The 27,056-nt window shown below is 43.8% G+C and overlaps 2 protein-coding genes across 7 annotated transcripts in view; one reads left to right on the plus strand and one right to left on the minus strand.

Annotated features, from left to right (window-relative positions):
• The window catches only part of AARS1 (alanyl-tRNA synthetase 1), a 59,168-nt gene that overhangs the window by 3,715 nt on the left and 28,397 nt on the right, over positions 1 to 27,056 (plus strand). For 2 of the 4 annotated variants that reach the window (XM_070770303.1, XM_019978829.2), the window contains exon 2: positions 22,790 to 22,981. The exons of 1 other annotated variant lie outside the window; for it this stretch is intronic. The gene's annotated coding sequence lies outside the window, so the exon portion shown is untranslated. Of the gene's footprint in view, positions 1 to 17,326; positions 17,460 to 22,789; positions 22,982 to 27,056 lie in introns of those variants that run through there. One more of the 4 variants, XM_070770304.1, reaches the window with a different exon arrangement.
• LOC109572235 (ATP-dependent RNA helicase DDX19B) lies at positions 4,746 to 26,058 on the minus strand. Of its 3 annotated transcripts, none has more exons than XM_070770305.1 (12): positions 25,972 to 26,058; positions 14,496 to 14,544; positions 13,592 to 13,645; positions 12,236 to 12,371; positions 11,867 to 11,959; positions 9,645 to 9,747; positions 8,966 to 9,080; positions 7,223 to 7,400; positions 6,625 to 6,862; positions 5,953 to 6,115; positions 5,319 to 5,510; positions 4,746 to 5,038 (listed from the first exon to the last, which is right to left on the minus strand). In XM_070770305.1, the coding sequence occupies exons 1-12, from the start codon at positions 26,041 to 26,043 to the stop codon at positions 4,977 to 4,979; spliced, it is 1,455 nt and encodes a 484-aa protein (XP_070626406.1). In that variant the 5' UTR covers positions 26,044 to 26,058; the 3' UTR covers positions 4,746 to 4,976. The 3 variants fall into 3 exon arrangements, with proteins under 3 accessions (XP_070626406.1, XP_019834392.1, XP_019834390.1); XM_019978833.2 differs by lacking the exon at positions 25,972 to 26,058 and adding an exon at positions 23,227 to 23,416; XM_019978831.2 differs by lacking the exons at positions 13,592 to 13,645; positions 14,496 to 14,544; positions 25,972 to 26,058 and adding an exon at positions 23,227 to 23,403.

Here is a 27,056-nt window from a genome sequence, read left to right on the forward strand (position 1 = left end):
CAACTGTGCACCTCCTGCCCTGGAGGGGGAAGTGTTAACCACTGGACCGCCAAAGATGTCCCTATGTAGACATTAAAAAAAAAAAATCATTTGACAGGTTTCAGTTGCAGCACTCAGGATCTTCAGTCTTCATTGCAGCATGTGAAGTCTTTCAGTTGCAGTACGCAGGATCTTTGGTTGCAGCATGCGAGCCCTTTAATTGTGGCGTTTGGGATCTAGTTCCCCAACCAGGGACCAAACCTGGGCCCCTTGCATTGGGAGAGTGGAGTCTTAGCCACTGGACCAGCAGGGAAGGCCTCTGAAAACCTTTATTTTTTTAATGAGTTACTTTAACTGCTCTGGGTCGTCATTGCTTTGTGCGGGCTTTCTGTAGTTGTGCCCCAGCGAGGCTACTCTAGTCGTAGTGCGTGGGCTTCTCATTGCAGTGGCTTCTCTTGTGGTGAAGCACAGGCCCTAGGGCGTGCGGGCTTCAGTACTTGTGGTGCATCTGCTTAGTTGCTCTGCACCATGTGGGATCTTCCCAGAGCAGGGATCGAACCTGTGTTCCCTGCATTGCCAGGCAGATTCTTAACCACTGGACCACGAGGCAAGTCCTTATGTAGAATGTTGCCTGACAGTAATGTCAGTAAGGGAAGTACAGACACCAGTACAGGGCACCCTAGAGATCAGGACAGGGCACTGAGGCACCCTGAAGAAGCGGTTTTTACTATTGAAAGAGGAGGACTAGCAGGAGTGAGACCGAAGGAGGGAAGAACTGGGAGAAGAGTTCCAAGCAGAGGAGTAACTACAGCAGTTGGTGTGCCTGGTCACTTGGCAGAGGGGAGAGGTTCTCCGTCCAGGCTCCTCTCCCCACACTGGGTGCCCAGCTCTCCTGTGCTCTGTCGAGGGCGAGGGGCTTTCAGCACTGTTGAACAGGAGGTTGGCCGCAGGTGACACCCTGGGGTGGCGTGAAGAAATTATCCTCTGATCTTCCACTCTGCTCCCTGAGTGCCCGCAGCCTGAGTTACTCGCTCTTTCCACATGCCCATCTTAGCTAGAATCCTGGAGGTGAAACATTCTTAGCCTCATCCATAAGTGCCGACAGTTCTGTGAATTTTTGTTCTTGCTTCAAAGTGGGCTGGCTAGGGGAGGAAGTAATGGCCTCAAAATGAGAAATTGGCAAGGGAAATGCACAGGATCACTGACTTCACCAAGGCGTATCCCAGCACAAAAGGAAATTTCGGTGAGGATGGAATTGCCGTCGAGTACAGGGGGAAGTAAAGCAAGTGAGGAATGCCTAGTACATAAAGTATTAGGGATATATACACACACACACACAGAACATGTTACCCAGTTTGCACTTAAGGAAAATGGAAAGTAAGGGTTGGAGGACTTAAGGAGGAGAATGGGATAATCAGACTCAAACGTTACAAACATTACCCTGGCTGCTGTGTGACAAATGAACTGGAGGAAAATCCAAGTAGAAGCAGGAACACTGTTAGGGACCAGTGTAGACCCAGATGTCAATGGTGATCTAGACCAGGGTCTAAGCTAACTTAAGACTATTTGGCATTTCTCCAACTGCAGAATTCCAACAATATGGGAAGCCTATGGATGAGGATGTAACAGTTGTAAAGACTCACAAAATGTGTACTAGTACTTTCAGGAGAGTTCTATTTAAATAGTCCCCACTCTCTGACCCTCCTTCTTCTGGAAGAAGCTGGCTATAGGGCTACATAAGAGATCTGCCACCCAAGCACCTCTGCCTATGAGATATGGATAAAGCAGAGACTGAGTGTCTCATCTGAGCAGCTGACATCCCAGACAGCCACCACTCTCAGGCTTCATATAATATTCTTTTTCTCCACCTACTCCTGTTCTCCACTTTACAATTAAGGCTAAGGAAAAGCCCCTTGCTGTGCTGAATAATAGTGGCAGAACAGCCCTTCTGGGTATTGGAGCCTCCTAGCATCAGCCCTTCAGGTCCCCTCTCCACTGTGTCATTTTTAGAAGATGCTGCAACCTGAGTCAGTCAACAGAATAAGGAACATTTATTCTCAAGCAGAAAAGCAAAGTCAGATAAAGTACAGGGGGTCCCTGAGTACCTTTTATCTGTGTTCAGGATCAAGAGAAACCTGAAGAGTCCCTGAAATCTACAATAGCTTGAAGGTTTTGGTGAAGAAGACGGGCCAGTCCCTCCTGGCGAAGGTGACAGGCCTGACTTCATGAGTCATTCGTTTGTGACTCAACCCTGATGTCATCTGTTCTTTCCAAACCTTCCCTTTGGGTTTCTCCCCAAAATTATTTCTGCCTCATGTGCCTAAATTTTAAGAGCCACAAATTTCTTTTTGGAATAACAACAGTAAGTAGGTATTGCTGGCATCGGCCTTCTTTCTGATTAGCCAGCAGCCTCTGGTTTACCAGCAAGAAAAACATCAAGGTAAGGAGCCGTCTGGCAACTGAGTAGGGCTCTTGGCCTGTGGAGACATCCCAGCTGCTCACGTTGGAGCAGTGTCAACTCTGAAATGGGATAGTTCTATTAAGTGGTGACTAGTCTATGGAATAATACATAAATCTTCACTAGTACCAGCAATGAAAACATGCTGCTACTTTTTTGTATTCAGAAATGATGTCTTAGTAACATGAATGCATCATAATTAAGTTCCATTAAGCATCAATAAAGAATACATTAACAATTCATTAGTTCTTATGCATATAGTCAATGAACACTCCAAAAAATCAGTAAAATCATACTATTGTTTATGGATAATGAACATATCCAGAATTTTCCACTGGGCCAGAATCTTTTTCAAGCAAGTTTCTCTGTTCTAGGGCACAGTTTATCATTCCATACATAGGAACTTACTAAAAACAGCGAAAGACACTTGGGACTGAAGCTCATTAAGGGCTCAATACATTTTTCCATCATTGGTGTCTCAAAATGGCACAAGGTCACAGACAGCTGTGACCCATTACCCCCCTGAAGCCAGGCCCTGGCAGGAATGAGTATGGATGGCAGTGACACTGGGGGGACCTTCTAGAGCCATCCATAAAGTGAGTATTACCTTTTTAAAAGACACATACTCTTTTGGGAGTTTTCCCCCAGGAAAACACATTTAAACTCAAAATACTGCATAAATTCCATGGAACCCATTCGGTGAGTTCTTAGGGGTCCAAGTCCCCAGATAAGGAACTGTTGACTTAGATTTCTCTCAGATACCCATGTATTCCTACTGCTGGAGAGTCTGAAGCACATCCCTTCCCATTTACTGCTCAGATTTGGGGCTACTCAGTAGATAGGTCATCTGTGTTGCAAGAAGGTGGGGTGTACTCAGCCTGCAGCCTCAGGAGGAGTCTGTACTCCTTTAATTATTGCCTTTAAGTTATTTCAGGGTTGGTCTGCTGACTTTGTGTAAAATTTCTTCTCTTACAAGACTCCCAAGGTGGCTCAAAGTTGGCCAGAAGTACAAAGACTCAACACAGTCAAGTGCCTATAGGGGAACGTGGCAAGACTAGTAGTCCGTGGTTCTCTCTGCAGTGTCTGTAAAGTCAGATTAGAGAACACCTGGGGGCTAGCATTGGCCCCTTCCCTTCCCAGGAGACAAATCTGGCTCTAAAACACAGACATGCCTATAAGAAAGGCCTGGGATTCAAATAGTTCTCATCACGGAAAATTCCTCTCACAGGCCTGATTCTAGACAAAGTGGCCCTTCTGTCAAAGAGCTGGAGAGGACTCCTCTTGGCCGGGGTTTCATATGCTCTTGCACCTCAGTTTCATGTCATCTCTGCTCCGTCACTCTGGGTACCAACAGCTTTGGTTGGGTATGAGGAGGTGTCCATTCCTATTCTTTACTCTTGACTTATGCATGAGATGCCAAGTGAGGATGGAGCAGAGGCCTTAAGAGAGAGAAATGGCTGAGTCCACTGGGTCTCTCAGTTGCTCCTGTTTCGTGTGCTGAGCACCATGGACACAGACACTCGGAATTCGTTTATAATCAAGATGGTAAATTTTCTGAAACCATTCCCCAGCTCTGATTTAAACAAACTTGCTTTCTGCGATCTAGAGGCGAAGCAAGCATTTGTGACTGTTGCTGGTCACTTTTGGACCTGCCTTAAGCCTGGCCGTTAGCAACTTGAAACACAATGTTCACTGTTTCTTCAAACCAGATTACCTATTACTTGCTTAGAGCTGCTAAGAGGTCAAGGTGATTCTAGGGATGTAAAAAAGATGCTGAAAGGTCAGGCTGTGTGGCAAGCTAGGACTACCACTAGTTCTTCACGATGGCTTCTCCAAAGGACTGTTCAAGCACAGGCAAGGGATCCGTCAGTTATCAGATGTGCATTCTACACAGATCGTAGCTGCTGAGAATAGGCCATGGTCTGCAACAGACTTGTATACACCGAAGATGCCAGGTTGGCATTTTGGGTCATGCTTAGCAAATCCCTTCCTGCTGAAGCCATCAGACAGTAGGGGCTTAAAACACTCAAATGAGCTGTCCCAACCCAAATTCAAAGCAGCAACTCACACGTCTCCTCTGCTGCCTCACACCACACGCCAAACATGGTAACTAGCTTACAAACTAAGCTACTTGGTCTCTCTCTGCTCTTTACCTCAACTCTGTCATTTATATAAGGGCTGGAGTCTGGCCTCAACACTTCTAAGCAGACAACAGGCTGGGCTGCCACTGAGACTCAGCAAACGATTAGCCACAACATCTGGATTATGGTTTATGATGGGGAAAACACTAGCCAAAAAACAGACAGAATTTCCAAAAGGTAAATTTCTGTGTATTCACGCCTAATCTTCAAAAGTTGTGTAAACAATTTTTTTTTCTACCTTCCCCCATCATTTGCACAATTTTTGTCAAGTCCAAACGTAATTTCAGATGAGGTAGGCAGTTTGTCTACTCGTGCCGTCATCCTCGCGGGACGGTCAGGCTGCGCCATGGAAGCACTCGTGTCCTGGGCGGGGCCGGCACAGCGACTGCAGGAGCTTCTTAGTTGGCTATTTTCTCAATCTCGTCCAAGTCATCCGTGTCCAGTCTTTCTATTTTCTTATCTGAGGGGAGAGAGGCGGGTTCAGAGAGAGCCCCACACAGATCACAGGGGCAGCAGGCGGGGAGGACCCGGGGCTCCTTAGGACATGCCCGCCCCGCCGCAGGCCTCCCTGAGCCCCCGAGACGCCCGGGACTGGGCGGGCACACGGGCCCGAGCGCTCCGGGTGCGGGGAGAACCTCCTGTCTTGGGGAAGGGCCTCTCGGGGCCATGGCGACACCCGCTCCCGGCTCCCCGCCCGCCCCCGCGACCTGGCCCCAGTAGGGGGCTCTCCCGGGACTCACTGAAATGCTCCTGGATTCTGTTCAGGATGTTCATGCTGTGCTTGCTGTCCACCATGTTCACGGCCAGGCCCCGCTTGCCAAAGCGGCCGGTGCGCCCGATCCGGTGCAGGTAGGTCTCGTTGTCCGGGTTCCCGTCCTTGTCCACGGGGAGGTCAAAGTTGATGACGACAGACACCTGTTCCACATCGATACCTGCGTGAGGGAAAGTTGGACGGGAGTGAGGACGGGAGACAGAAATCGCCGCCGCCCAGTCAAGCCCACCCTCACCAAGCTCAAGCGGAAGGCAGGATCTGCGACAGGCCAGCTCTGGGGTTGGGACACGGGCAGGTGGCAGAACCCAGAGGGAGAGGACGGGACCGTCCCGGTGCTGGCCAAATTCCGGCATCAGTCGGACAGCCTCTGCTGGATCCGAGGATCTGGAGAAGCAGCTGATGCGGCACTGGGGCCACAAGAGCAGGCGCCGTCCTCGGCCACCAGCCAGGACTCCCGGCTTCTGTGGACTTTCTCCTCCGCTGAGGGAGCCCCACAGGCTGGCCCACAAAACAGTGTCTCCCCCAAACCATCACAGGCTCCCACACATGAGGATCTCTCTGCTGCCCCGAGCCTGGCGGGCCAGGACCCAGTCTCTGCTCACCGCGGGCACACACGTTGGTGGTGACCAGAACCTTCTCTTTGCCCTCTCGGAAGCGCTCAATCACTGCAGCCCTCTGCTCCACCACCATTTCACCGCTCAGCAGAGCCACCTGGTGGCCTTCTTTTGAGAGCTCCGCGGCCAGCCAGCTAGCTGTTTTGCGGGTCTGGAGTGAAAAGAATTGTTTTAAAATGAAGATCCCTGTAAAAAAAAAAAAAGAAATGACACCTGCAGAAAAGTGGCTTTTTTGCTATTAACACACATGAACGCTCTACTGAGTTCAGTCAGCAAGATGGGCTTAAAGTTTCTGAATATTTTTTAACCATATGATTGTGGGGGGATAAAATGTCAGCGGAGAAGGCTACTCCAGTACTCTTGCCTAGAAAATAGACGGAGGAAATGAAAATGCTCCTCCTGCCATGGATGGAGGAGCCTGGTAGCCTGCAGTCCATGGGGTCGCTAAGTCAGACACGACTGAGCGACTTCACTTCACAACTCATTACAACCTGAGAGACTAGGTCCTGGGAGTGATTTATTTCCTTTCCAGCCACAGGCAGTTAACATAGTCCCCAGCAATAAGTGGAGCTGACTGACTGGGAGGAGCGGGGCCACATCCTCCAGGGGGCCCCCCACCCCCACAGGACACTGCCTCCTCCTGCTGCTGCTGCTACTCACATGGCAGAAGATCATGGCTTGAGCAATGGTGATGGCCCCGTAGATATTACACAAGGCCTGGAACTTCTCGTCTCTGCTGTTGCACAGGACGTAATACTGCTTGATGGTGTCCAGTGTCTCCTCCTCACGCTTCAGTTTGATGATGTTCGGGTCGGGCACCACTTTCTGGGCAAATTTCCAGACAGAGTCTTCAAAGGTGGCAGAGAAAAGCAGCATCTGGCAGTTCCTGGGCAGCATCCTGCAAGGGGAGGCCCAGGTGTCCAGCATGACCCTGACCCGGGCTTTCCCCGGAAGGACCAGGGCACAGCCTCCCCAGGCCTGATGACCTGTGTCCCCAGGAAGGGGCAGCGGGGAGCAGCTGTGGGGAGGAAGGGGGAGCAGACGTGGGGCAGAGACGGCTGACAGAGAGTCCCTGAGTCTCCCTCCTTAACCCGGGCAGGGGGCGTGCTCAGCGCTGACATGGAAATAAATGGCCCATCAAACAAAAGCCCCTGAGAGCTGGGAAGAGCCTGGCAGGGGCAAGAAGGGGAGTGTGAGGGAACAGGAGCAGGAACTGCAGGTCGAGAGCCGAGAAGGCCCTCCTGGCTTGAGGCCCTACCTCTGGATGCGGATGCTCTGATCTTGGTGGCCCTGAGTGGCTATCATCACGTCAGCCTCGTCCAGGACAAACACCTTGATCTTCTTGGGGTCGATGAACTTGAGCTTGGAGCACCAGTCCAGAACGGTCCCCGGGGTGCCAATGACAATGTGCTCACTGATTTTCTGACCTCTTTCCACTGTGGAGACAAAATGTGTTTTGTTTCGTGGGTATTTCCATGGCAAAGCCAGGTTCACACTCCAAGCAATTTTAAAGCTATGATGTATTTTAAAGCAATTGTTTTGAGGTTTGCATTAATATTTTAAGGCAAGGTCAGGATAGCACTATAGTATTTGAGGGACATACACACAAAAAACAGACAGTAATGCTGATAAGATTCGGTAAAGGCATGAACCATGAGATGAAAACCTCTTCAGTAGTATTCTTTTACATTCTCTATAATCATCAACCTCTTTCAAGGATTTCATACCTGTATTTCTTCTCTGTCAACATTATTCTGCCTAGCCTGGGTTTTCATTTCCCCACAAGTAGACTTTTTCAAAGTTAGTTTGTTGTGAAACAAGCAAAAGTAGAGTGGCAAAAGAAAATAATAAAAATATCTCCCAGAGTTAATTGCTATGAACATTCTAGAACATTTTTACTCCAATAGTGAAATTTTAAAAATTAGGCTATTAAACAAATCTAGAATTTGTAACATTTTATAAGCAACTGGTCTGCTCAAAATGTCAAATGTAACATAGTTGGGGGGGTGGGGGTGAGGATGTGAAGGGAGTATTCTAGACTGCAAGAAACTAAAGAGATACAACAACCAAATGTGATGCATATATACTGACTCAGTCTTGGTTCAACAAAAAAACCATAAACACTTCTGGAACAATTAGGGGGGAAATTAAAATGGAAAAGATGCTAGTTATCAGAGAATCTGTAATTTTGTTGGTTGTGATATGGGTATTGTCGGTATGGTGAAGAATGCTCTTACTATGAAATGCATACTAAATTACTTTGAAATAAAGAGTCACGATGTCTACAGTTTTCTTTCGTTTTAAAAATATTTGGCTGCACTGACACACAGGATCTTTTTAGTTATGGCATGTGGGACCTTTTTTTTTAAGCTGTGGCATGTGGGATCTTCAGTTGTGGCATGCAGACTTAGTTGCGGTTTGTGGGATCTAGTTCCCTGACCAGGGATTGAACCTAGGCCTCTTGTTTTGGGAGCTCAGAGTCTTAGCCACTGGATCATCAGGACTGCTACTGCTACTGCTAAGTCGCTTCAGTCGTGTCCGACTCTGTGTGACCCCATAGACTGCAGCCCACTAGGCTCCTCTGTCCCTGGGATTCTCCAGGCAAGAATACTGGAGTGGGTTGCCATTTCCTTCTCCAATGCATTAAAGTGAAAAGTGAAAGTGAAGTCGCTGAGTCGTGCCCAACTCTTAGCGACACCATGGACTGGAGCCTACCAGGCTCCTCTGTCCATGGGATTTTCCAGGCAAGAGTACTGGAGTGGGGTGCCATTGCCTTCTCCAATCACCAGGGAAGTCCCCTACAATTTACCTTCAAATGATTCACCACCCCCCTCAAGATACACATAATACACATAAAGCAAATATGGCAAAATGTTAACTTTTCAGATCCAGGTGGAAGGCACATGTGTTTATTATAAATTTCAACTATTGCATATGTTTTTGGACTTTCAAAATAAAAAGTTATTACCTTAATTAACTAGGATCACATATTCATACTCACACTTATTGCCACGAACAGCATAAGCTAGCTTCAGTTCAGGGTAAAATTTGCCCATCTGCTCAATCACTTTTCCCGTTTGAAGGGCAAGCTCATATGTTGGGGAGAGGCACAGACACTGGTAGGGAAAGAGTGCAGAGAGAGAATTCAAGACACTCACTGTTATGCAGTGGGGAATTACTATTAGGACTTAACGATTCCTCCAGCTGAGGCTGAAGGGAAGAATATACAGAGTGCACACCATTTGACTGTTGAAGCTGCAAAGTCGGAAGTACAATTCTCAGGGGTCAGAACTCTGGCTGGGTAGACACTTGAGAACAGCTTTTTGGCCACTGGAGTACCAAAAACCACATGTGAGCAGGGATCTGAAATCCCAGCTGGAGATAACCTTCCTTTTCTCTCACTCAGAAGGTTCTCAGAACTTCGTAATGGATGATAGAGATTAAGGAGCTTTTTCCTACAGCTAAAGGAGCATAGCCTGTAAGCACTATCCTAGGACTGGCATATCTTTGGAAAGGAAAAAGGATTTTTTATGTTATTGGAAGATCAACCATGTTATTTGTGCTCAACTTAAGGGGTTCCAGTTGATGTAAAAAGTAATACATAGCTCATCTTTTAATTCATCAAATGGCATTTCCCTTCTAGTTAAGAGTTAGAAAACTCAGCTTCGCCAAGCCCTTACCTGGGGGTGTCTGTTGGCTGGTTCTACTTGGCTGAGCATGGCCAACACAAAGGCAGCTGTTTTACCAGTACCAGACTGTGACTGGGCAATCAAGTTCTGTGGGCTGCACAAGAACACAGACTGTTAGGAGTTGAAATCTCATGTATTCTTTCAGTGAATAAAAATGAAGAATAAAGCTTAATTAAATAATGAGCATCTCAGCTTGCTTGACAGGAGGCGGCCTTGGCTTCTGTAGTAGAGTACATATGCTTGCTTCACAGATAGAAGATTTTATGGTGGAATTTGAAGCACTTCTTATCTTTATCTACTCTTGACGTAGCAGTGAGTGATTCTTCTTTTCTGCTCAAAAACCTCCCCCATTCACTCCATATTTCATTCAGAGTAAAAGTTAAAATTCTTATAATGCCCTACAAGGTCCCACCTGATGAGGCTCCCCGCTAGCTCTCCGTTCTCATCTGCTGCCAGCTCCCTCACTCCGCTCCACCACCGCAGCTGCCCCAGAGCTGCTCAGAACATAGCAGCCGCACTCCCGTCCTTGGGCTTCTGCAGCAGCCAGACACTGCCTGGGACGGCTGTCCCTGTGACAGCATGCCAACTCTCTTCTCCTTCAAGTCTCTGCTCAGATATCACCTATTTAATGAGATTCCACCCTAACTATGTGATTTAAAGTTGCAACTTACTTTGAAATGCCTTAAAAAACAAGAGGTATTGGTGGGCCAATACATGATAAAGCATAGGGAACTGTCAGTGAAAGAGTCTAGGAGGGGCATATATAGGTGTTCACTATAAAAGCCTTTCAACTTTGTTGTATGTCTGAAAACTTCCATAATAAAACACTGGGGGTAAAACTGCAATCTTGGTCTTCCCAATCCCCTCCTATCATGCTCTGTTTATTTTTCTCCTTAGCACTTACCACCTTTTTAAAAGAGAGCTTTATTGAGATGTAATTCATGTACCATGCTGTTCATCCATTTAAAGTATATAAGTCAATCTTTTTGGTATATGACTTTAATGATTTTTTTTAAATTGTGGTAAAATATATAACATAAAATTTGCCATTTTAAAGTATACAATTCAGTGGCATTAATTATATTTATAATCTATCACCTTTAAACATACTATATATTTAAATAAAAATAAATCTATACTCCAAACTAGAATGTAAGCTCCTTGTGGGCAAGAATTTTCATCTGCTTGGTTCACTAATGTATCTAAGTTCCTAGTATAGTATGTGTCACAAACCAAGTCCTCAATAAATAAGTTAATGAAGGACAAGTATTAGAAAATTCTCAGAGCTCTTCTAACATTGACAGTCTAACAGTGAGCATATATGAAAGCATCAAGATCCATAAATACAAGTGGCAATTAGAAACAGTATAATAAATATTCCATTTATTCATTTTTAAGTATGCTCAAAATGTTATTAAAAAAAAAGACATTAACCATCTTGAAAAAATATCACTATTGTGACACAGAACATAAAAACTTCTAGAGAATACAGACCTTCAGTATCTGTTTTCAGACAAATAGGGAAAGGGGTTTTCAGGATTTAGGATTTTATGCAATTTTAAAATCATATGTAATGTAGGGGTCAATTTTTATAAAAAGTTCCTTATGTTCTAGAACCCTGTTCCTCAAAGTGTGATCTGACTCCAGCAGCACCAACAACACTGGGAAGCGTCTTAGAAATGGTGAGCCTCAGTCCCCACCTCAGACTCACTGAGACCAGAATCTGCATTTTAATAAAGTCCCATGAGTTTCACACGCCTCTGAAAGTATGAGCAGCACTGCCCAGAAAACAATGTTAGCAATGGTACTGTTCTGATCACCTCAATCCCTGTTTAGTTTCTGTCATCTACATTTAACACATATATTTTACTTACCCATATAATGAAATCATGGTGTATATAAATGGTATAAATGTACATGTATTTACCAACATAGAAATATTATATAATTATCATATCAAAAAAAAGTAACCATTTTATATGGTTCCTTTAAGCAAAATTATACAAATCCAAGTTTACATAGAAAAACATCTAGAAGTCTCTACTCCAAATATTAATAGTGTGGAGGGGAGGGAGATAACATTTTTTCTTTTATCATTTTTCATTGTTTTCAAACTTTTCTAAAATGAACATGTATATGTATATATATATTTTTTAATAATGAAAGTGAAGAAAAAAGTAACAAATGGGATAGAGGGGCATCAGGACACATACGGCTCAGCAAGCATTAAAGGCAATGCATTCTCTTGAATCTTGGATGGACGGTTGAAGCCCATGGCATAGACTCCTTGGAGAAGCTGTGGTTTCCTAGAAAAACAGTTTAAAATGAAAATCACAGTCTCTGGTTGAACAAAGCAGCCAAGTATCTAGCTAACAGTACTAAAACTGTGAATAGGACACGATGCATGTGTGTAGCTAAAGCTTTTACAAATTACCAGGAAATTTTACTTACTAACCCAAAGCAGCTAAATTCTTTTATTAAACTTGTATTAGCTAAAAATGTTCTGTAGTGATGAAAAAATACATGTTAACAGGCCTAAAATTTCTAGTTAAACACAAAGGGGAGAGTCAGAAAGTACTCACAGCCGAAGCTCCTCGAAGGACTTGACTGAGTAGAGCGGGGAGTTGGGGTCCCGCTGCAGGACCTCCACTTGGTTGGTGTTATCGACAAGGTTGCTTCTGATCAGCTTGTTGAGTAAGGACTGGGCGGCTCTGTCCTCTGTAGGAAAAAAGCATGAAGATTTTTAGAAGTCTATGAAATCCAGCATGATCTCCTCTGAATTCAGCTGCCATTAGTATTTTAAGCAATAACATGTATTTGTACTGGGACTCCTAATTCAAGGTAGAGTTTAGTTCTGATTTATAAGTATAATTAAAATAGTTTATTAAAAGCAAAGTTTATGATACTCATATCATCTGTTAGGGCCTCATATTCTTCTCCAGAACTCTATTCCTAACAACTATCCTTTCTTGAAGTTACTGATTCCTCCTTTCAAAACCCAAACATTTACTCTCCAATATTTACCCAATATAAATTTTAAAATGATGAGTTTCAAAACCCCATCACAATAATGGGGGGGAAAAAACCAAATTGGCAAAGTCTGTATCTTGATATCGGGTAAGCTGTTTGCATTTTGTTATTTATGTTAAATTGTCAAAATATCATCAAATATAATTTTATTAGAAAATGGAGATGCAAGTTAAAATTTCTTTTATAAAGACCTGTACAAGGTAATTATTCAGGGAATACTTCCTGCTGCTGTTGAAGTTTATCATCTGTTCAAAGTAAAATTTCTCTAAAATGTAAAGAAGTAGAATCCCTTTAGAAAGAAAGAAAGAAAGTGAAGTCGCTCAGTCGTGTCCGACTCTTTGCGACCTCATGGACTGTAGCCTACCAGGTTCCTCCATCTATGGGATTCTCCAGGCAAGAATACTGGAATGGGTTGCCATTTCCTTCTCCAGATCTTCCCAACCCAGGCACTGAACCCTGGGCTCCCGCTATAATGCGGCAGACGCTTTACTGTCTGAGCCACCAGGGAAGTCCATTGGCAGGTCGGTATAAACCTCCTAGAATCCCTTTACCAATGACTATATTGAATTTTTACTAGCACTGTGGTGGTGGTGGTTTAGTCGCTAAGTCGTGTCTGACTTTGTGACCCCAGGGACTGTAGCCTGCCAGGCTCCTCTGTCCATGGGATTCTTCAGGCAAGAATACTGGAGTGGGTTGCCATTTCCTTCTCCTGGGGATCTTCCCGACCCAAGAATAGAACCTGGGTCCCCTGCATTACAGACAGGTTTACCGACTGAGTTAGGAGAGAACACTAGCACTGTGACTTCCATTAAACTCTAGCCAAGTCACGGTGCAAGAATGAAACCTCCTAACACTCCATTCTCTCAGACTGTAGAACTCCACGTATACATAACTCTAGGCTAGGTTACCTTTCTCCTCTTCATCAGCCTTCTCTGCATTAGCATTGGTCTTGACAACAGCACCTTTATCAGACACAAAGCGGCCGTCATTCAAAATCACATCCCATACCCAAGAGCTGAGACAGTTCAAATTCTATGAGACACTAGAAATGTAAAGGCCTGGGGAGCAAAAAAATAAATGAGGAAACCAAGCCACAGATAAAAACATTTTATATTACTATATACACAAAGGTATGAAAACTGATGCTTACTTTCAGTTCTTCCCTAGTCCAAGTCCTCTCACTGTACCTCAAAAACAATCCCTCACAGCATCAATATTTCTCAAATGTTATAGAATGATGATTACATGACCTTGATGCTCAACAGAGGAATACCTATGCAGATCATAGTTCATCAATATATACACCACAGTGCCATTAGGAGTCTATGTGTATAAACCGTTAATAGAAACATATTTTCAGTGTTGTAGTTATATAAAGATATACAGAAAAAGATCTGAGTAAGGTAAATGTTACAATTTCTCCCTTACAACTTTAAATACATGAACAAAAATTCAATGGGCATCTTAGATTTTGTAGATACGGTTTCAGAATAATTACAACAGGTTAGCCCTCAGGTTGTTCATACTTTGTCTATCTCATCTCAAATTCAGGAATATTTTAAAAAATGAATAATCATTGGCAGTATATTTTCATGGTTAGTGATATATTTAATAATTTATAAGCCAATTAGGTATCCTCATATTTATATGAAGCATAACAAAACAATCCAGTTTGTTGATTCCCAAATCAAATAACTCCCAGTATCTGCCTGCCTCCTGTCTGGTACGTATATAATTTTTTTTTCCAGTTATATTAAAACAAATACTAAAGGAAATCATTTTTTGTTTTCAAAATACCATTTAGTCACTCACCATTGGCATCTGGTTTGATTTTCTCTTCCTTAAGATGCAAGTTGCTCAACTAAGTGGAGAATATGGGGGGAGAAGTGTCAGGAAAATCACTTAAAAGATTTTGCGTCAATATTGCCTCCCCCAGTGAAGCTGGGAAGAAATCAACCACTCTCGTGACCTATTATTCATTAGGGCATATTCATTAGGCCATTCTGCTGGGCTCCTTTTGTTTACTAAATGTTAGAGAATAAACAAAATATCCCACAAGTACAGCAGTACTGAAGCTGAAGCTCCTGCATTTTGGTCACCTGATGCAAAGAGCCACTGGAAAAGACCCTGGTGCTGGCAAAGATCGAGGGCAAGAGGAAAAGCGGGTGCCAGAGGATGAGATGGGTGGACAGCATCACCGATACAATGGACATGAATTTCAGCAAACTCTGGGAGACAGTGAAGGACAGGGAAGCTCGGTGTGCTACAGTCCATGGGGTTTCAGAGTTGGACACGAGTTAGCAACAGCAGTAGAAAAAAATGGTTACACAACAGCTCAAAATCCACACTTCCTAACTGCAATCCCTAGAAATAATTATAGTTTGTGAGTTTGCTTAATGCACTGATTACACACCTTCTCACAATCTCTCAATAGAATACCATGTGAGTTGTCACTCTCATTTTTCAAACAAGAAAATTTAAAGAGATACTGGAAAATGCAGTCATTCTTCAAACAGAGAACACTGAGGTGGGAGGTCTGTGATGAAAAGCATCTGGGGCGCGGATCAGTTAGGCTACAGGCTGGTTCAGGCCCCACGGCCACAGCAGGCTGCAGTGCAGCCTCTCGTCCAGGCTGCCTTGTGCTGGATGTCTGGTATGTAAGTCGGGAACAGCCTACAGCACCATGGCACAATGCAGTCAAGGTACAGAACAGGATCAAGTGGAACAGAAAGGAAGGGGACAGAGGAAAGGCATTTTAAAGAAAGATTTAGTAGGACTTTGACCAAACACTGTTAGGGATATCCTAGAAGGACTTATCTCCCCTATTATTATAAAAATTTGTCAATTACACCTCAATAAAGCCAAAAGAAAAAAAAGGGAAAGACTAGAACAGAACATAAAGTCAGGGGTATTTCTGTTTTTAGTTTACCTGTGGATCAAGGACAGAGCAGATGCTCTAGTCAAAATATTAAAACTAGGGCTTAAGACATCATGGAGAGAAGGGAAAAAGAATGAAAATCACCATTATCAAATGGCTGCTTCTTAAAGCACCACCTGCATAGGTTTTCTATGTCTTGAGGTTCATTTCTGTTTTTTAAGTGGAGAGAGGAATGAAAAAGCTTTTAATGAGTGGTTAGCTGGGAATGGAGGAACTTCACTTCTATTGATGGAAACTATAAAGAGAGTTTCTGGTGTCTGTCTGCCTACTTTGGTCTTGGGGTGGAGGGAAGAGGAAGAAGGGGGGAAGACACTGGAGAGGCTGGCAAGAAGGGAAACTGACAAATAAGGAAACCACTATAAAGCAGTAACAATGCTTCATTAATTCTGAAGGACACAGAGCACACTGATAGATAATGAGTATATGATATATAAAGTGAAAGCCACTCAGTCGTGTCTGACTCTCTGCAACCCCATGGACTGCCCATGGAATTCTCCAGGCCAGAATACTGGAGTGAGTAGCCAGTCCCTTCTCCAGGGGATCTTCCCAACCCAGAGATTGAACCCAGGTCTCCTGCTTGTCAGGCAAATTCTTTACCACTGAGCCACCTGGGAAGCCCCATATATGTAGTAGGTGCTTAATATATTCTAGTCATCACTGAAATACTCTTCCACATCCTGCCAATGAACCTAGTTTAAGCCTAATATTTAAGGCTGTTAAAAAAAAAAAAAAAAAGACAGACTTACTGGCAATATTTACAAGAGCAGGGTTAATAGTACTCCCAGGGAGATAACTGTTACCTAAAATAAGTGACAGGTTGATATATATGTCAGAAATATCCTTTAATACTCAATGATAAAAGGACAACCTATTCTTTTGTTGGTATACTGTTAAAATTGAAGCTAACAGAGTAAATAAAGTAGTTAAATAAAATGCTATCAACTTTCTCTATATATTGCAACAATGTAAATGAAACCAAGAGATGTTCTGATTACAGTGTATCAGAATTCTTGGAGAGGTTCCAGCAGATTCTGAAAACACTCTGGCCCTCACTTGGCTGTAGCAATCTCAAAGCCTATACAGCAAAAGCACCAGGACCATGAAGTTTGCATCATCCACTGTAGTGTCAGTGAACTGAACGCTGAAACTTATGATTAAATTCAGTTACTTCAGATTTCTTCCTTTGCTTTGCTTGCTGCTGCTAAGTCGCATCAGTTGTGTCTGACTCTGTGCGACCCCATAGATGGCAGCCCACCAGGCTCTCCCATCCCTGGGATTCTCCAGGCAAGAACACTGGAGTGGGTTGCCATTTCCTTCTCCAATGCATGAAAGTGAAAAGTGAAAGGGAAGTCACTCAGTCGTGTCCGACTCTTAGCAACCCCATGGACTGCAGCCCACCAGGCTCCTCTGTCCATGGGATTTTCCAGGCAAGAGTACTGGAGTGGGGTGCCATTGCTTTGCTTACTTGGACCAAAAGGAGAAACCAGTTTCTCTTGCAACTTCATTCAACACCACTCTGCAATCCAGAAACATTAACCAAAAGTCAAAATACCCACCTTATAATATCTACATTTTTAATGCCTTTAGTTAATATTTTAGTTTTTAAGATATGTAAAAATAATTGGAAACTGTAAGTTATACACTGCATTTTATTCAAAAGCTACTTGAGAAAGGATTGTTTGCTTTTTTTAGCCATGCCTTGCAGCATGAGGGATCCTAGTTCCCCAACCAGGAATTGAACCTGTGCCCTGCTCATTTGAAGTGCAGAGTCCCAACCACTGGACCACCAGGGAAGTCCCAAGAGACGATTCTTGACACAGCAGAAGGAAGATTTACTGGTAAGGGAGTTATACTGAATAAGGAATGCTTTGTGCACAGTAGTGAAGAAGGAGACTTCAGAGGCTTACTCCTCAGAGTCTGATGCTCCCTTTGCCCTCCTCTGAATTGAAATTTCCCAAGAAACAAGAAGAACAAAGAGGGACGAGGAAGTAAACATAAACAGGATCTAATATTTTCTTAAATGAGTAAAAAATGGAGCTAGAGGAATATTTAAAATACAAGGGCTTCCTTTGTGGCTCGGTGGTAAGAAATCTGCCTGCCACTGCAGGAGACATGGGTTCAATCCCTGGGTCAGGAAGATCCCCTGGAGGAGGAAATGGCAACCCACTCCAGTGTTCTTGCCTGAAAAAATCCCATGGACAAAGAAGCCCGGCGGGCTACGGTGCTGGGATTGCAGAGAGTTGGACACGATTTAGCGCCTAAACAACAGCCGTGCACTGTACATGTCACAGCCACCTGCAGCACGCCATTCCTGTGGAGGTGCTCAGTGGGAGTTCCACAAAACAGAAGGAGACAGCTGTCTTTACTCTTTTGTTCAGTTTGAGAATATTGGGATCTGTTATAATTCACCTGTGCATGATGAAGTAAATTTACAAAACTTATCCAGGTTCAGCTAATCTCTACAACATGAACTAGTAATTTAAAAGATTCCTGCAAAGAAACTGAATTATAGAAAACTACAACCATAATAATAGCTACTACTTACACAGCACTTATTTTAGGCATGCCCGAAAATTAATGAGGTGGTACTCTGTTTATCCCCACTTAACAGATGTGGGAACTGAAGCACAGAAAGTTCAGTAATTTGCCAGAACTCATATAACTAATAAGTGAGGGACCCAGAGTACAAATCCAAGTCTGTCTGGTTACAAAGTCTTAGGTCTTAACTTCTACACAATAGAGCCTCTCATAGGTGATACTAATCTCAAAAAAAAAACAATAAAGATGATACAATGATGCGGTCACTTTGGAAAACAGTATAGCAGTTCTTCAAAACTTAAACACAGAGTTACTATATAATCCAGCAATACCACTTTTAGATAGATACCCAAGTGAATTGAAAATGTATGTTCATACGAAAAGTTGTACATGATGATTGTACCAACATTATTCATAATAGCTAAAAAGTAGAAATAATTCAAATGCCCATCAGTGGACACCAATGAATAGATAAATAAAATGTGGCATATCTATATATCATCACTTGGCAACAAAAATTAATGAAGTATTGATATATGCTGTAACATGGATGAACCCTGAAAATGTGCTCTGTGAAAGAAGCCAGCCACAGAAGAGCACGTATGATGGGATTCCATTTATATGCGACGTCCTGAATAGGCAGATCTAAAGAGACAGAAAACAGATTAGTGGCTACAAAGGGCTGCGCTGAGAAATAGGGGGTTTGGGATGATGAAAATGTTCTAAAATTGACTGGTAATGTTGATCCAATCTTCCTACTACATAAAAAATCAACTCAAAATGGATTATAGTCATAAATGTGACATTTAAAGCCATAAATCTTCTAGAAGAAAATACAGGTAAAAACTTCGTGGACTTGGGTAAGGTCTATTTCTTAGAACACAGAAAGAACTAATCATGAAAAAATTGACAAGTTAGAATTAGCCAAAATTGAAAGTGTCTGTTCTTCAAAAAGTACTGTTAAGAAAATTTAAATGTTAAGTTTCAGTCAGGGAGAATATTTATGCAAATGACATATTTGATAAAGGACTTGTATCCAGAATACATGAAGAATTCTCCCAACTCAATAATAAGAAAACAATCATTTTTTTTTTAATCATCAGTTTTTTTTTAATTGGCAAAAGATTTGAAAACCACTTCAAGAAGTTATACAGGTAGCAAAGCACATAAAAAGACACTCAACATCACTAGTCATTCAATTCAGTTCAGTCGCTCAGTCGTGTCTGACTCTTTGGGACCCCATGGACTGCAGCACACCAGGCTTCCCAGTCCATTATCAACTCCCAGAGTTTATTCAAATTCATGTCCATTGAGCCGGTGATGCCATCCAACCATCTCATCCTCTGTTGTCCCCTTCTCCCGCCTTCAATCTTCCCCAACATCAGGGTCTTTTCAAATGAGTCAGCTCTTCTCATCAGGTGTCCAAAGTATTAGAGTTTCAGCTTCAACATCATTCCTTTCAGTGAATATTCAGGACTGATTTCCTTTAGGATGGACTGGTTGGATCTCCTTGCAGTCATTAGGGAAATGTAACTTAAAACCTCATAAGATATCACTATACACCTATTAGAATGGAGGGAAAAACTGGCCATGCTGTCCTGCTGAGAATGTGAAGCAACTAGAGCTCTCACATGTTGCTGGTGGTAATACAAAATGCTACAGCCCTTTGGAAAACAATTTGGTATATAACTTACAAAGTTAAACATACACTTAACATATAACCCAACAAATCACACTACTAGTTATCTACTAGAGCTTCCCTGGTGGCTCAGATGGTAAAGTGTCTGCCTGCAATGCTGGAGACCTGGGTTCAATCCCTGGGTTGGGAAGATCTCCTGGAGAAGGAAATGGCAACCCATTCCAGTATTCTTGCCTGGAGAATCCCACGGACAGAGGAGTGTGGTAGACTACAGTCCATGGGGTCGCAAAAAGTCGGACACGACTGCGTGAGCTTCATTTCACTTCACTTCACTAGATATCTACAGAAGAGAACGTGAGTTTGAGTGAACTCCGGGAGTTGGTGATGGACACGGAGGCCTGGCGTGCTGCGATTCATGGGGTTGCAAAGTGTCGGACATGACTGAGTGACTGAACTGAACCGAAGAGAAATGCATACATAAGTCCATACCGAAATCTGTATATCCTAATGTATATAACAGCTTTATTCATAAATACCCTCAAACTAGAAAATACCCAAATGTTCATCAACAGAAGGTTAAGCAAGCTGTGGTACACGCATACATGGAATACTACCCAGCAATAAAAAAAGATCAAACTACTGAAAGCCAGATTTTTCAAAAGGTTTGCATACTGTATAATAGCATTTACACTACGTTTTGGAAAAGGTATAAGTAAAATGACAGAAAACAGATCAGCAGTTGCCAGAGCAGCGTAGAGACAAGAAAGTGAATGCAAGAAAAGTTTGGGGGAACTTTTTAGAGTGGTGGAAACGCTCTATATCTTGATTGTGGTGGTAGTGACAGGACTGTGTGCCTCTGCCAAAATTCACAGAACTGTAGCACAAGGTGAATTTTACTTTATATCACAATAAACTTGACTTTAAAAATTTTAAAAATTAATGAGATTCAACATTCAGCTAATAAGAGTCTGAAATGAGGGAATGAAAATAAAAACAAAGGAGAAGAAATCAACAATGAAAAATTTCAAGAAAACTTCCCATAACACAAGGGCAAGAGTTTTCAGAATGAAGTTCCCACCCCATGCCTAATAAAATGAATGAAAATAAACCCATATCAAGACACATTATCATGAATTTTCTGATGACTGGAGACAAACAGAAGATTCTTCAAGCTTATAAAGGGAAAAGGGGGTCACATCAGTAATCAGGATGGTCTCAGACATCTCAACAACAAATACAGAAATCCAGAAGGCAGTAGAACAATGTCTTTAAAATTTGGCAGGTGGGGCTTCTCTAGTGGCTCAGTGGTAAACAATCTGTCTGCCAGTGCAGGAGACATAAGTTGAATCCCTGATCTGGGAAGATCCCACATGTCATGGAGTGACTGAGCCCGGGGACCACAGCTACTGAGCCTGTGCTCTAGAACCCGAGCCTGGGAGCTGCGACTCCTGAACCCGCAAACCGCAGTTACTGAAGCCCACACACCCTAGAGCCCAAGCTCTGCGGTAAGAGAAACCGTGGTGGTGAGAAGCCCACACATCACAACTAGAGAAAAGCCTAAGCAGCAATGAAGACCCAGCACAGACATAAATTAAAAAAAAAATTTTTTTTAATTGGCAGGAAAATAATTTCCAACCTACAATTAATGCTACACCCAGCAATACTATTATTCAAGTGATAGGGCAAAATAAGCTAATTTCAGAAAGGCAGTATCTTAAAAAATTAACTTCCTATACACCTTCAGAAAACTGATATATGACTCCACCAAATCAAGAAAGAAGTAGAGGGGGATGAAGAAATGAAAGGATCCAGTACAAGAGAAGAGGGGCAAGTCCCCTGAATGAGGGCAAAGAGAAATTTGCCCTGTTTCCCTCCAGCCCCTAAAACAAATTGGGGCAATTAGTACAGTTCAAAACAGGCTACAAGACCTTGGAGAAATGAAACTGAAAGAATACTTGGTGTGTGGGGACATCTTGAGATAAACAGACGATTAGCAAAGAGCCTGGGGTTGAACTGGTGATAAGCACAAAACAAAAACATAAATTCCAAGGAAAAAGTTCTATAGGAAAAATATTTTAGTTATTAATATAAATACAGGAAATTGATCTAACTAAAATCACAGTGGAAGATGAGGAATAGGAAGGTGTGCTTCTGTGGTGGGAAAAGGAGGATGGACCAGTGTCAAAATCAATAAACACCTAAAACAGAAAACTGAATAAGTAGCAAAGCAAGCATGTAATTCAGGGAACAAGGAGGTCAATATCGTAGATCAATGTCAAGAGAAACAGCAGTTTTCTTTGGGGAGGAAAAAACTGACTCCTTAGGTGCATATGAAACTTTATCACTTATAAAAAAATACTAAGTCTTTGTTCTCCAGAAATTCACAGACAACCTAGATAGCATATTAAAAAGCAGAGATATTACTTTGCCAACTAAGGTCCGTCTAGTCAAGGCTATGGTTTTTCCAGTGGTCATGTATGGATGTGAGAGTTGGACTGTGAAGAAAGATGAGCGCCGAAGAATTGATGCTTTTGAACTGTGGTGTTGGAGAAGACTCTTGAGAGTCCCTTGGACTGCAAGGAGATCCAACCAGTCCATTCTGAAGGAGATCAGTCCTGGGATTTCTTTGGAAGGAATGATGCTAAAGCTGAAACTCCAGTACTTTGGCCACCTCATGGGAAGAGTTGACTCATTGGAAAAGACTCTGATGCTGGGAGGGATTGGGGGCAAGAGGAGAAGGGGACGACAGAGGATGAGATGGCTGGATGGCATCACCGACTCAATGGACCTGAGTTTGAGTGAACTCCGGGAATTGGTGATGGAGTGTTGCAATTCATGGGGTCGCAAAGAGTCGGACACGACTGAGCAACAGAACTGAACTCAGGTACCAAAAAAGCGGGTTCAAAGCACTATCATAATGCGAATGTTTAGGCGGGAAAAATTAATTCTACACAGTACCGTTTAACATATATCTTGCTTACTGTGTGTCAGGCCCACAACAAAGTTAAGCTGATCACGAGAGGATTTACTGACTGCCGGGCCCGCAGAGTGGATCATTCATCATCAATGAGCAAGCTGAGGAAGCACACAAACATGAGTAAGCTATGGTTCCTGGACCCAAGCAGCTCAGAATGGGGAAGTGGAAAATGACACCTAAATAGGTGATTACTACAGTTCAAGGCGGTAAGTGCAATCCTGACTCCAGGAAGACAGGGGGGCGGCTGGCTCTTTCCCGATGGAAGCGCTCACCTCTGCTTACGTAACCCGGGGGAGGCTGCCGGGTGGGGAAACAAAGCCAGCTCAGGGTCCAAGCTCTATCCCCACACACCCCATCCCGGTTCGGACCAACCCAGGGAGTGACTTTTTCCAGGATCCGATCCCCGGCCAAAACTGGCCCCCTGACCCTTTCACGGCTGAAACCAACTCACCGACTCGGCAGCCGCTTCCTGCTCGTCCACAGCCAGGGCCCACGAGTCGGTGGCCATGGTCACGGGCACAGGCTGGGACGCAAGGGCTGGCGAACGAGGCAGCTTGTGCGGCGCGATCAGCAATCCGGGGCGACTCCAACCCCGGGGAGGGGGAAGTCACTCGCTCCGGAGCTGGGGACCGGAAGCGGCGCGCCCAAGTGACGTCAGAGTCCGCGCCGGCCCGCCGAACCCTCGCCCTCTTTGGGCTGCGGTTTTTGTCGCCTTTAAACCTCCACCTCTTCATTGATCTTAAGTTTCTTATCCAACGTCCAGAACCGTAGACTAAGGTAGTATCTTAAAATGCCTAAGCTCCTGTCAACTGGCTCTCCAACCGAAGAGCAAAACCACATTTTCCCCCAGCACAGTGACATAGAAGATGCTCATATACATTGAATGTACCAGTACACAAAACCATTACGGAGAGTGAGCAAAATGAATTTGAAGCAAGCATATTTTTTTTTCCTTCGCTTTTTGGGTTGGTAAATTTTTAATGTCCAGGTGTTAGCTAACGTATTAGGAATCAGCTGTCTCAAACACCGTTTGCTTAAAATTTTGTCCCACAGACTTATGTGGCAACAGCACTTACAGGAATCTAACCAAAATCACTTCAGATGGTGACTGCAGCCATGAAATTAAAAGACGCTTACTCCTTGAAAGGAAAGTTCTGACCAACCTAAATAGCATATTGAAACGCAGAGACATTACTTTGCCAACAAAGGTCCCTCTAGTCAAGGCTATGGTTTTTCCAGTGGTCATGTATAGATGTGAGAGTTGGACTGTGAAGAAAGCTGAGCGCCAAAGAATTGATGCTTTTGAACTGTGGTGTTGGAAAAGACTCTTGAGAGTCCCTTGGACTGCTAAGAGATCCAACCAGTCCATTCTGAAGGAGATCAGCCCTGGGATTTCTTTGGAAGGAATGATGCTAAAGCTGAAACTCCAGTACTTTGGCCACCTCATGGGAAGAGTTGACTCATTGGAAAAGACTCTGATGCTGGGAGGGATTGGGGGCAGGAGGAGAAGGGGACGACAGAGGTTGAGATGGCTGGATGGCATCACCGACTCGATGGACGTGAGTCTGAGTGAACTCCGGGAGTTGGTGATGGACAGGGAGGCCTGGCATGCTGCGATTCATAGGGTCTCAAAGAATCGGACTGAGTGACTGAACTGAACTGAACCTTGAAAAATACTCAGCGAGGATGCTGGGGAAATGTGTTCCAGGTAAAATATCAGAGACAAAGAGCAAGTAGCTTTGTGGAACGAAAACAGTTCTGGAATGATGACAAGAATCAGCGATGAAGTTGGTAGGAGGCTGATGAAAACGGACCCGCGTGGAGCAGCTTAATGAGCAAATGAATTCATTCGAGGGAACACCCCATTCTGGTGTGACTTTTAGAGTTAGCTTTGTCTGGGCTAGAATCCCAGCTCTCTCACATAAGCATTCTATGATTGGGAGCATTTTTGAAAAGGAATAAAAATGTATATATTGGGCTTTAAGAAGAGGTAAAATAAGAAAAAAAGGATAATAAGGATTAAGTGTGACAGTTTAACTGGGATCAAACAAGATCTCTTTCCTTGTTACTTCACTAGAAGGAAGCTGGGCAATTTCTCTGAAACCTGAGAAATGAATCCCTACTTCTCCCACTTTGCCACTCATGCACCACAACAAATTAATTTCAAATAATAGTGGGCTCTATGTGGAATTTTACTTGTAAAGTTAAGTAAAAATGTTTCGAAAAGGGTAAATCAGTTCCTGCTGTCCTCTTCTTGCCAGGATTCTTTTTCTCCGACACTTTTTACAGTTAATTTGGAGAAGATTCTTTTGGACCCTGCAGATGAGGATGTGCAGGAAGAAAAAAGTAAATATGCATATGGCAGGCCATGATCTACATCTCATTATGTGAGAAGCAACCCTGGGACTCTTTTGCCAAATTATATTGATCACAGGAGTAAAAGTGGTTAAAGAACCTTTAAGTTTAATGAGTTTAAAGGTAAATCATCAAAGGTGCAGGGCTGTATACAATAGAATTCACTTGTGCAAACAAACACAAATATGCTTGTACATACTATAGAAAATGTATAATACACACACAAAAGTGGTATCAGTGGCTGCTTCTACTGAGAGGCTCTAAAGTCTGGGCTGGCATCCTCTGAAAGTTATTTTTCATGTGCGTGTTTTCCTTTTAAAATTGTATTTCAGACAAACAGGAAAGGGAATTCTGTAACAGACAACAGTTAAGATTCAAATGAATCCCCTGCATTGCCATCCCAAGAGACAATCTCCTGAATTTTAGTGCTTATCTTCCCTATAAATGCTTTTAGTGTGTATAGATTTTTCTTAAAAACAAACTTAGCAAGCCTCAGGAATCTAGACTTTCCTATGCCCACCTTCAACACCTGCACAGTGTGAGACTCCTGCTAAGAAGGTAACTAGTTTCCAAAGTAGGAGATGGAGCGAGGAATCCAGGGATTTTAAATTCAATCGCCTGCATCCTGCCTCCTCTGAAATCATGGTAAACACCCATATCACGGTTCGAGGATTCAACATCACAAGGTTAAGAGCGTTCTGCCCAGTGCCTGGTCTGTGGCGAACGTTTGATTAAATACCGGCTGTTATTATTCCTGTTCCCCGCCCCCGTGGGGGGTCGGGAGAAGAAGACACCTAAATATGGGAAAGAGGCTCTCACACCTACGCTCAGAGATACTCACATCGCGCACAGGCAGAGCGAGCCGAAAGCGCCCTAAGGCGCGGCCGCGTACCCGGCCAGCAGCCCCGGCCATCGCCGCTAAGCATGGCGGTTACCCCTGCCAACTGCCGCTCACAGCCAGAGCCTCATTGGCTGATGCATGGAAGCCGGTCCCACCAGCCAATCAGAGGAGGGGGCAGCAAGCGTTGCGCCTGCGCACCTGGGTGCCTAAGGTTCCTCTGCTATTACTAGCACGTAATGAAGTAACTCTTTGTAAGGGGGTTGTGAGATTCAGTGTCTGCTATTGCTGAGTCACTTCAGTCCTGTCCGACTCTGTGGGACCCCATAAACGGCAGCCCACCAGGCTCCGCCGTCCCTGGGATTCTCCGGGCAAGAACACTGGAGTGGGTTGCCATTTCCTTCTCCAATGCATGAAAGTGAAAAGGGAAAGTGAAGTCGCTCAGTCGTGTCCGAGTCTTAGCGAGCGACCCCATGGACTGCAGCCTACCAGGCTCCTCCATCCATGGGCTTCTCCAGCCAAGAGTGCTGGAGTGGGGTGCCACTGCCTTCTCCATGCTAAATGCTTAATAGATGTTAGGTGTGAAGATGGTTATTAATACTTTACTGTCAAGTTAAGTGACTTTTTACTAGCTTTTGAGCTTGACCTTCTATCTGTGTTTGTTGTTTAGTTGCTAAGTCAACTGACTGGCTCTACTGCAACCCCTTGGACTGCTGCCCACCAGGCTCCTCTGTCCATGGGATTTCCCAAGCAAAAATTGTGGAGTGGGTTGCCATTTCCTTCTCCAGGGGCTCTTCCTGACCCAGGGATTGAACACGGGTCTCCTGCATTACAGGCGGATTCTTTACCACTGAACCACCTAGGAAGCCCCAGTAGTATTCTCTTTTACACAAAAATGTTACAGGAAGGGGGACTTCTAGGGCTGGAAAGGGGGATCTTGTCTAACACTCAGAAATGAATTGTCTGAGGAGACCCATGTGCTTATGAAGTAAGAGACTTTATTGGGAATGGGTGCCCAGGTGGGGAGCAGGGGATGCGAACCCAGAAGAACTGCTCTGCCAAGTCTCAGGTTTTATGGTGATGGGATT

The sequence above is a fragment of the Bos indicus genome, chromosome 18, assembly GCF_029378745.1.
Source record: "Bos indicus isolate NIAB-ARS_2022 breed Sahiwal x Tharparkar chromosome 18, NIAB-ARS_B.indTharparkar_mat_pri_1.0, whole genome shotgun sequence".
Classification (NCBI taxonomy): Eukaryota; Metazoa; Chordata; class Mammalia; order Artiodactyla; family Bovidae; genus Bos; species Bos indicus.